Below are 9,978 nucleotides of genomic sequence, written 5' to 3' on the forward strand. Positions count from 1 at the left end.
AGTAGCTCTTTAAAAAATTTATTTGCAAAAGTTAGTCTTATGCAGTAAATAGTTTACCGCTTTTTAAATATGATAAATTATTTATTATTGTTTTAAAATGCTAAAATTATTTTTATTGTTTAATGTTATATATTTTTTGAAGTTTGGATATAAAAAATACATAAGTTTGGTAAAAATGATGAATAGTCTAATTTTACAAATAAAAATTTTGATATCTATTTTTAAAATTTAAAAACTCTGTGGGGTCGGTTCTCAACAATTTAGGAATAAGTTTATGTGTATTCCTCAAAACTTTAAAATATTACAGAAAAAAAAGTCAATATTAATCATATAAATTCATAAATAAAAGCATAAATACCCTTCTTATTAATTTTTAAGAGAATTTTATTGGAGCACCTTGCTATAGCTAAATATTTCTGATTCTATTTATATCACTTAGAATAACTTTTTTTCTCATTAGTTTTATAGTTTAACTATATTTTAGTTTTTGTATTAATTAACTGAATATTAATGATAGTTAAACGGAGGTATAATTGTATAAAACGAATATTTACCCGTTTTTTTACCATAACAATGTTAGCAATACGAATAGCTTAATAAATTTTATAAATTTAAAGGGCATTTTTTATTTGATAATTTTTAGAGAACTATTTACCCAATTAGAGCTGGACAGAAGAGCTCAAATAAAAATTTGCATAGATATATTCTTCTTCTCCTTAGAAATTTAAATTTCATTAGCCCAGCCAAAAAGGCTCACAATTTTTTTTCGTAATTATATATTGCTAACGCACCAAAAATATATATATAATGAGTCCTGCTAAGTTGCTTTTAAAAGTGCGAAGCACTTGATGCTCGTAACTTTTCCGTCATTAAATTTATCTTTTTAATCATTTCCACCTGTTAGATCATATTATTCAACCAACCACTCACTTAATCCAAAAAAATCACTAACATCCTAACCGCAAATTCCTTAATCCAGCCCTCCCTGAATCTAAGGACTGAAAACCTATAAACCCCCAATGACTTGATACTTTTAAAAACATATGAGCTCAATTCTATATATAATAGACTACGTTGATGATAAAAAGAAAGCGCCTCAATACATTAGGAGGGTGCTTAGATTAAACATAAAATTGTAATTGGCTATAAACCAAGTTCAATAAGAATAGAAACACTATGAAGATGAGTAGATGACAGAAAAGACCTGCACACGGCCATGATAGGACAGGCAAGTTCAAATCTTTCGAAAACTATTTTCAAGGAACTGAGCTCACAGTTCTCGTCGGTACCGTCGCAGCAAGTGGCAGAACTAATATTTCTATTCTCAGTAAACTTGGTGTAGAACGGAAGTGGGATTACCGGAAATCCAAACACACCCTAATGAGAACACAATCCATGCAGAAAAAGTTCAATCTGAATTAATCCCTATTCGAGTACACACGATTGCCACTTCAATCTTCAGCACATAAAACGTGCTGCCAGAGCAGGAAAGTAACATACTACAGATTGCTTTAAATAGCAATTTCGCAAGAGAGTTTGCTGCAAAATGCTACAGAGATTCAGATTCCTCCTCCATGCCACAATCACAGAGAGAGGAGAGAGAGAGAGCGAAAGAGAGAGGGAGGGGGCAGATAGATGGTTTCATTCTTCCTCTTCAGCCTCCTCGAGCCAATTCACAAAAGGCTCCAGGGCCTTCACAAAAGTTTGCCTGCAAATTGATTACAAAAGTAAAAGCAAATCATCGGAAAGGCCACAAATAATACAAAAATATAGCAAGCATCAAATATAGGACGACATATATAGGGATAATATCTAATATACCCTTTACAACTTCAAAAATATCTAATATACTCCTTGGTTGACCAAAATGTCCTTTTTGACTTTCAAAAATTCCTAAAAAATAACCCCAAACCCTAGGGTTTACTAACAGGATTTGGAGTTTAGAAGGTTATTTTAGTAATTTACGGATACAGTTGAAAATTTTAAATAGTAGTAGGAATAAATAAGAAAAAGCCCCATATACATTATATTATATATATGTATATGAAAAATCATGGATCAACCAGCAGATTCTAAGGTATTTTCGCATGGCAAATTTTAAAGAATGGGATTTGTCATGTATGCAATCACGAGCGAAGCTAAGAATTTGTGTGCATGTGTATGTGAAACAACATACCTGCCCTTAGGGTTTGCGCCCCTGCGGAACCAAAGAAGAATGGTATCTTCAGCGAGTACGTCCTGATCATAAAGAGACCTCACAATTTCGGGGAACAGCTTCATCAGTTTAGCATCCTCGTAGCACTGGATCTGAATTTTGTACATGAGCTCCAATTCCAGCCGGCCGCTTGTACAAAATGCATTCAAAAGTTTGGCCCAGGCTTTCACCTGTACACATCACAGAAATGCAAAGCGCACACATGAGCTTTTTTTTTGCATGCATTCTGTTCTAGCTGAAAAGTTTCAGCACGGGAGTGAGCGACTTCTCAATGTCAGTATATATTAATCAGACGAAAATTTACCTCATGATGACTTCACCATTGTTAGAGTACTTGAATATGATTTAGTTGCATGATGTTTGAATACGCATGTTTTAAGAGGCCAAGGAATCAATTGCTACAGAGCAAGGCTAGGCAAATCACAATATTCTTATGCGGAAATTGATAATTTTGTGCATTTAATATCCTTAAGGACCTTAATTAAAAAAAGTAGATAACATACTTCTAAGACTAAAGAGCTAAAAAGTATATCATAACAGCGTACATCCATCAAGATGCAACGCCATTGCCCAGTTCGGTATTGTCACTATAAGAAGCACAACAAATTACCTGGCGCAGTGCGGAATTAACATTCTGCTGCTGGTTCTTTCCGGACCATTGAATGGCATCCATCAACACATCCCACAACATGCGCACAACCTCTATATCAGGAAATTTTGACTCTTTAGCCTGCTGCTTCACAGTCTCTATGACTTCGGAAATATCGGTCTCCTCTGCAATCAGGGTAGTCAACACGGATTTCATCTCCTTCAGCTTGACTTCAAACATTTTCTTCTCATTGTACTCGACAAGTGCTGTCAATCCTTCTTTGCTGAATATAGCAAACCAGAAAGGAAAGGGATAACTAAATTGGAGAGTAATCGAAGGCTGCACAGCTAACCAAATAACAGGATGTTTTGACTAATAGCCAACAAAGTTCTAGAGATATATCAGTAACAACCACCTTGCATGCAAATTTGGGATGACGTACAACCTTAAGCACATTTGAATATGAGTCAAAACAAGCCAACGATTTAAAATATATTTGGGAGGATTTTGCAAGAAATGGGCTTTCTTTCAATTTGCAATTCACAACTTCATGATGAATCTATTGGAGAGTATATTTCGTTTAGAGGCATTTTTGTCGACAGGATTTATTTCTCCGAAGTTCAAGAATATAAAAAATGGATTCGAGATGCAAATATTAATGTATGTGAAATAATATAATTAAGAATATAAAAAATGAATTGGAGATGGAAAATTAATGTATGTGAAACAATATAATTATTACTTGCAACACACAAACTTATTGTAAATAAATCTATGAATAATTGCTTCTTACATATCATATGGAGGTGGCGGTTCATTTCAATGAAATTAAAGCCTGGCAGGAGCCATGAACAATATCAAATCAGGAAAATCATCTCTTACACATGACTAGATAAGAAGAAAATTTTTTACAGGTTCCGAAAAACTGGATGAAGAAACAGTTGCGAGAAAAAACTTACTTGAAATGCTCCGAGAAACCTTCAGGGGACCGCTTTGCAGTTGGGAAAAATTCAAGGAGATTATCCTCCATTTTCCCTTTCTTTAAAATCAGTATAAGATCATCGAAACTGCTGTCCTTCAAATATTCCTTAAAGAAATCAGTCATGAAAGAAAGTGACAGCCCCTTTGCAACAAGACTGTCTTTGAGCAGCGGCTGGAACACAGTCTCAGGCTGGAGGCCCGAGAGCTTCTGAGTAAACGTGAGGGATGTAAAAATGGCAAGCTTCTTCCTATCATTTTCTTCGAAAAGCTCCAAAGATTGCAGGAATTTACGCATGACATTTTCAAGGCTCTTTATCAAGAATGGCCGCCTGCGTAAGATTTTCTGAATGTAGAGAACATATGGTAAGATGACTTCACGGATTGGTTCGCAGTCCAGAATTGAGAAGGAGTGCCTCTCTCCTTCATCAGGCTTTACTGTGCCAGGTTGCGTGCGGCCACCAATGAAGATAACCTGAAATTATTGAATGACTAATTAACTTTTGTAAAATAACCAATTGCAAAACCGCTAACTGGAAACAGGTAAATTGCAGTGGGAGTCCTCAACCTTTTAGCCTAGTTTCATTTGTCCCCCCACAGCCTTTCAATTGTCACAATTGGGTTCATAGTTACTTTACTTCATTGCAATCATATACTTCCGATTGAGTTCTTCAATCAAATTGGACAGAAATATTCAAGTGGTCGTCATTTAATTGCCTTGTAAGTGATATTTGGACTTCCAACTTGCCAATTACGAAAATATTTCAATTCACCTTAGCTGATGAATTGATGCAAACGTGATTGGAAGGCTGGGGACCGAAGTGAAAACCCCCAACTCCAGTGCAATTTATTGATTAAAGAGAGATTAAACAATCCACGAAATTGGACAATTGATGATCAAATAGTTATATCAAGGATGAATTGCTTAAAATATCCTCAAATTTACTTCTCCTAGATCTCATGCAACGATCTGCTATTATTCCAATCTTAAATTTAGCACACCCTAATGCATTTTTCTCCAATGACCTGAGTCAGACTAAAAGTCACCAATTAAAAAACACTAACACCATTTTGAAAGTCAGGAAAGAAATATTGGTAAACAATATTTTAGGTTAAGGACACGCTCTGTGTAGGAAAATGCACTTTTAAGAGGGTATTTATGAAAATTGGAATTTTTTACAGATACATATACAAATAATTGATTTGGACTTAATCTAACAACTGTGAAAATCAAATTTGCAGCTTACATCGTCAAACACATAATTATAATGACAAAAAGAACATAATTCACATCAATGAAACATATTATCAAACAAAAGAATACAAAAATAGATTGTCCCGACCAAAGGCATACATAGGTAAAAGAAAAATAAATAGGGTTAATTTCATACAGGTCCTTGCAAACATAGTGAATTGTAAATATATCCCTATAAAATTTAATTTTCATATGTTGTTCCTGTAAAAGTCCTGATGTTTTCAAATATGTCCCGGCCGTCAGAATCCATTAGAAAAATTTAGTTAACCACAGGTTAAATACTTAACCCTGATTAGTTTTTGACATTTTTACCTATTTATATTATACTGCTATGACTTTTGGAGGGATATATTTGTGATCACTAAATTGAAAATATAAACTGTTCTCTAACGGTAACAAACCATAAGGACATATTTGAAAACATCAAGACTTTTGCAGGAACAACATATAAAAGCTAAACTTTGTAGGGATATATTTGACATTCATTATATTTGCAGGGACCTGTATGAAATTAACCCAAATAAATAAAACACAAGATGCATGACCAGAAATATTTCAATACTTCACAAGTTTATCCACCTCCTGATTTACATTATAAGAGACAGAAGTGAGAACAATGTAACAAAGAGTTGAGTACCTCAAAAAAGGTCTCGCCGTACCGTGAGAAGTCAAGTTCTGAAGATTCGATGCTTTTGGCAACAAGCTCCTGCCAATAATAACCTTCTAATTAGAAGTCTGATATAATGTTATTATATAAGAAAATCGTTGAACTCCAAGAATGATAACCTAAATTCCATACTTTCTCGAAAGACCTTCAAACAAAGCAACAAAAACCACCTTAAAAAGCTTAAATATGAGGTAAAAAACTAGCCAAAGAGTAAATGGTATAGCATCTACGAAGTACAAGAAACCAAGGCTTATTTAAATACTAAGTATGAGGTAGCGGGTCTCCCTTGACTTCAATTAATGAACTTTTATCTCCAGAATAGATGGGAGTTGATTTATGACCTTGTAAATGCTTAGCGAGTTCCAACAAATCAGTAAAGTTATAACTATATCGACACAGTTTAATGATACACAGAATTTATTCACTCGAGATCAAATCTTTTTGATTGCAAGTAATAGTTGAAGAACATATTAAATAGTGAATGCCAAAATAATCAGTAGTGATATGTGATTGTCAAGTCTTACCAGATCACCAGCATTATCCAGATATAGCTGGACCACTGCATCAGCAAAAGTTGAAGGGTCCAAAGGAGTTGTTATATTCCGTTTGCGGGTCTTAATCCGCGTGCCTCTGCATTTGCAAGGGTAAAAATTATTAAGTTGTACCTTCAAAATCAATGAATTCAACTAGCTATAACTAAAAGTTAACCACTGCAATATAAACTTCTGAAGAAGGTGCTGCAACTGACTAGTGCTGCAACACGTCAGTTGTTTAAGTTTCTAACTAATTTCATCAGTATGCAGAAATCAGAAGTTAAGATAAAACCAATGTAGAATTTTTACAACTGATGCTATGCTATTGCTAGCTTATGGGAGGATCATATGGCTATGCAATTCTTAAGTAAAAGAGTTTTGTGCATGTGTCTACAGATAATTGGAAGCCCTACAGTCAAAAAAAAAGAAAAGGAACTGCCACTTTGTATTGGTTGCACATTGCTAACAATTACAGTAATTATTTTTGCATTGGCTCTTGTTTCTGTAATTAGTTTTGCATTGGCACTTTTTTCTTTTGCTCTCAATATTACAGCTTCACTCCCTAGTTTAAGCATGTTCATTTCTACCGTGCCCTAGCTTAAGCATGTTTAAGCATGTTCACTTCCAATCAGCAGTTAAGTACTGTAAATCATTCTAACCCAGTAACACATCGCCTCCTGATCTCTGCAATTTAAAAGAAAACTACGTGCACAATCTATGCATTTCAGCCAACCGCCCAACCCAAATTTCTATTTTCAAAACATTAATATCCCCCCTTTTGCTCTCTTCTTTCATCTCGCTGTTATCCCTAAGAGATTGCCCCAAAGTAACAGCAATTCATAAACAACAACAGTGAAGTCGAGTACAAATACATTAAGCATACAAAACTACAAAGCTAATTAGAAGCAAATGTCTTAAAGCCAGCGCATCTCAAAAAAACAAATTTGAGATCGTCCTCTAAACAGGTTGAAAAGCAAGATAAAATCCTTTTGCGTTGCTCACCTCTAATAACTCAAATTTGCGAGTGTATACATATAGAGAGAGTTCGGCTACTATACTCTTATGAGTATGATCGCTTTCGTACTCGTAAGTCGTTTTCAATGATAAAGCTTCAGAATCGACGATCCATACCGTTAAATATGATTTAGAGCATTTGAAACATCTAGAAATCACATTTCATAATTCTTTGACATCATTTATCTTACAATCAAAAGATTTTAAAATTGATAATTCTTAACGGCCGGCATTTGATACTTGCTAGTTTAACGGTGTGAAAAAAATCGAAAGCGATTGAAATTTTGATAAAAAAACACTCTATTCACTATAGAAATAAAGATCAATAACTCTGATTTTAAATTGAAGGATCTGATAATCTATTTTTAGGAAGTCGTTCAATTTTGACCTTTCATTTTATGTCCGCTTGATGGACTTTATTACAATTTTGAAAAATTGTGAAATTTATTTTCTAGAAGTTTCAAATACTTTAGATTATATTTAATGGTGTGGATCATCGATTCGGAAGCTCTATCATTGAAAACAACTTATAAGTACAAAGAGCTCTATACTCATAAGAGTATAAAAGCCCTACTCTCTCTATATATATATTGTGTGTGTGTGTGTGTGTACATATACTGTGCGTATATATATATATATACAGAGAGAGAGAGAGAGAGAGAGAGAGAGAACGAAGCTATTATAATATCTACAGTACCAAAGCTCTGACACTATAGTCTCATTTTCGATCTTAGGGTGTTCAAATCAATGATCTACACCATTAAATATACACCATTAAATATGATCTAGGATATATAAAGTTCTTAGGAATAAAATTTTAATTTCTTTCGACATCGTTTACTTAGTAAGTAAATCATGTAAAAAATGAACGATGAAAATTGAANAATTTCTTTCGACATCGTTTACTTAGTAAGTAAATCATGTAAAAAATGAACGATGAAAATTGAACAATCTTTAAAATTTAAGGATAGGACTTATGAATTCAAAATCAAGAATGCTGACCTTGATCTAGATAGTTTGAAGTATTTTCTATCAAAATTTAAATAAATTTAGATTCTTCTACACTGTTAAATTACAAATTTGCCATAGTAGCTATTGAAATTGACAATTTTGAAATGGTTTGATCATAAAGTAAACTATGTTGAAAAAATATAAAATTTTATTCCTAAAAACTTCAAATACCATAAATCAGTTTTAACAGTGTGGACCGTTGATTTGAACGTTCTAAGGTTAAAAACGAGACTATAGTACCGGAGCCCCGGTACTATAGATATTATAGGAGACTAGCTCACTCGCTCTCTCCTCCCTCCCTCCCTCCCTCCCTATATATATACTCTCTCTCGCTCTCTCTCTCTCTCTCTCCACACACACACTCCCCCTATATATATATACAAGCACACATAATAGAAAGCCCCAAAAGATTACGAAAATATAGAGGTAAAGGCAAACAGCACAACTTACCCTAAGGTCGGTTTCTCCTTGGAGCTGTAAACAGAAGACAGAAGACAAAGATTAGTCTCATCCACTCTGCTAAGATTAGCAATTTCACAAAAGGAATAACAAACGATTAATTCAAAATAATAACGAATAATGTATTCCAAAGTATGACAAATAGCTAATTCAATCTACAGAAATCCAATTTGCTGATACAATATATATAGTATAGGAAGATAACTCTCGGCCTAACATTATGAACCGTAGAGAATAAAGTTCTTAATCAAGGTAATCAAATAAAGATCCAAGTGTTCCTTATCTACAAAAATAATCTACAAAGCAAAAAAATTCAGAAACAACATCCAATAGATCTAAAAGGATGAAACAGAAGTCAAACAAAACCATGAACAATAGAAATTAACCCTTACAAGTTCTTTCATCAAAAAGGAATTAAGGAAAAAATTCGACCAAGATCCGATCTTTCGTTCAAAAGAACACCCAAAACCATTCCTCAAAACCGAACTAACAAGATATATAAAAAAGGAAAAAAAAAATCGTAGTCATCGGATCCAAATGGATCGAAACAAAAGATCAATTTGCTTCTCATCGCTATCTCATAAATTAGGTCAACATCGCACAATTTTACCCAAAAAAGGACCTAAAAAAAATCAAATCGAACAGGGATTGGACCCACTTGGCGAAGACTTTCAACCAAGATCGGATCCTTCCATCAGAACAACACCCAGAACCCATCCTCCTACCCAAACAAAAGTTCACAAGAGATCAAAAACGCTAAGAAAGATCCGAAGATCGTAACCTAGCGGATTCACCCGGATCGGGATCTAGGTAACACAAAAAAGCCATTTTTTTTTTAAAAAAAAAAGATTAACCTAATCAAATTCCTCTAAACAGAGATCGAATTGATACCTCATAAACTGCGAGCGAGAGGGATCGGATCGAGAAAGAGAGAGAGATGGGAGAGATCGTGAGGAATCGCCTCCGCACGCGCGCGAGCGAGAGAGATAGAGATAGGGTTGGGATTGGGTTCGGGGAAATGCAATAAAAAGAGACGGGGAATTTTGTGAAGATATTTATGGTGGCGGATTTTAGTAATCGATTTTTTTTTTTTTTTTTTTAGGTAGGCGGTGGAGGGAATTAGGTACGAGGGGATTCGCTACAGGGCTGGACGTAGGAATTTAGTACAACAGACACGTGGCTAATTTTCATTGGTTTACAAGCTGATGGACTCGAATAAGCAACTGAGCCTATAAACACTGGAACACACAATGGAAC

The 9,978-nt window shown here is 34.3% G+C and overlaps 1 protein-coding gene across 1 annotated transcript; it reads right to left on the bottom strand.

Annotated features, from left to right (window-relative positions):
- Window positions 1,397–9,726, bottom strand: LOC109725696 (basic leucine zipper and W2 domain-containing protein 2-like). The gene is made up of 8 exons (XM_020254988.1): window positions 9,613–9,726; window positions 8,713–8,736; window positions 6,229–6,334; window positions 5,675–5,743; window positions 3,764–4,257; window positions 2,826–3,087; window positions 2,177–2,385; window positions 1,397–1,708 (listed from the first exon to the last, which is right to left on the bottom strand). Exons 1-8 carry the CDS (start codon window positions 9,615–9,617, stop codon window positions 1,642–1,644), a joined length of 1,236 nt encoding a protein of 411 aa, XP_020110577.1. The 5' UTR covers window positions 9,618–9,726; the 3' UTR covers window positions 1,397–1,641.

The sequence above is a fragment of the Ananas comosus genome, linkage group 20 (genome assembly GCF_001540865.1).
Source record: "Ananas comosus cultivar F153 linkage group 20, ASM154086v1, whole genome shotgun sequence".
Taxonomy (NCBI): Eukaryota; Viridiplantae; Streptophyta; class Magnoliopsida; order Poales; family Bromeliaceae; genus Ananas; species Ananas comosus.

Excerpts from the sequence above, each read along its gene's own strand:
- LOC109725696 (XM_020254988.1), bottom strand. Across the intron at positions 6,335-8,712 it reads AAGGAGAAACCGACCTTAGG|AGGCACGCGGATTAAGACCC; the intron begins GTAAGTTGTGCT and ends TTGCAAATGCAG. Across the intron at positions 4,258-5,674 it reads ACGGCGAGACCTTTTTTGAG|GTTATCTTCATTGGTGGCCG; the intron begins GTACTCAACTCT and ends CAATAATTTCAG.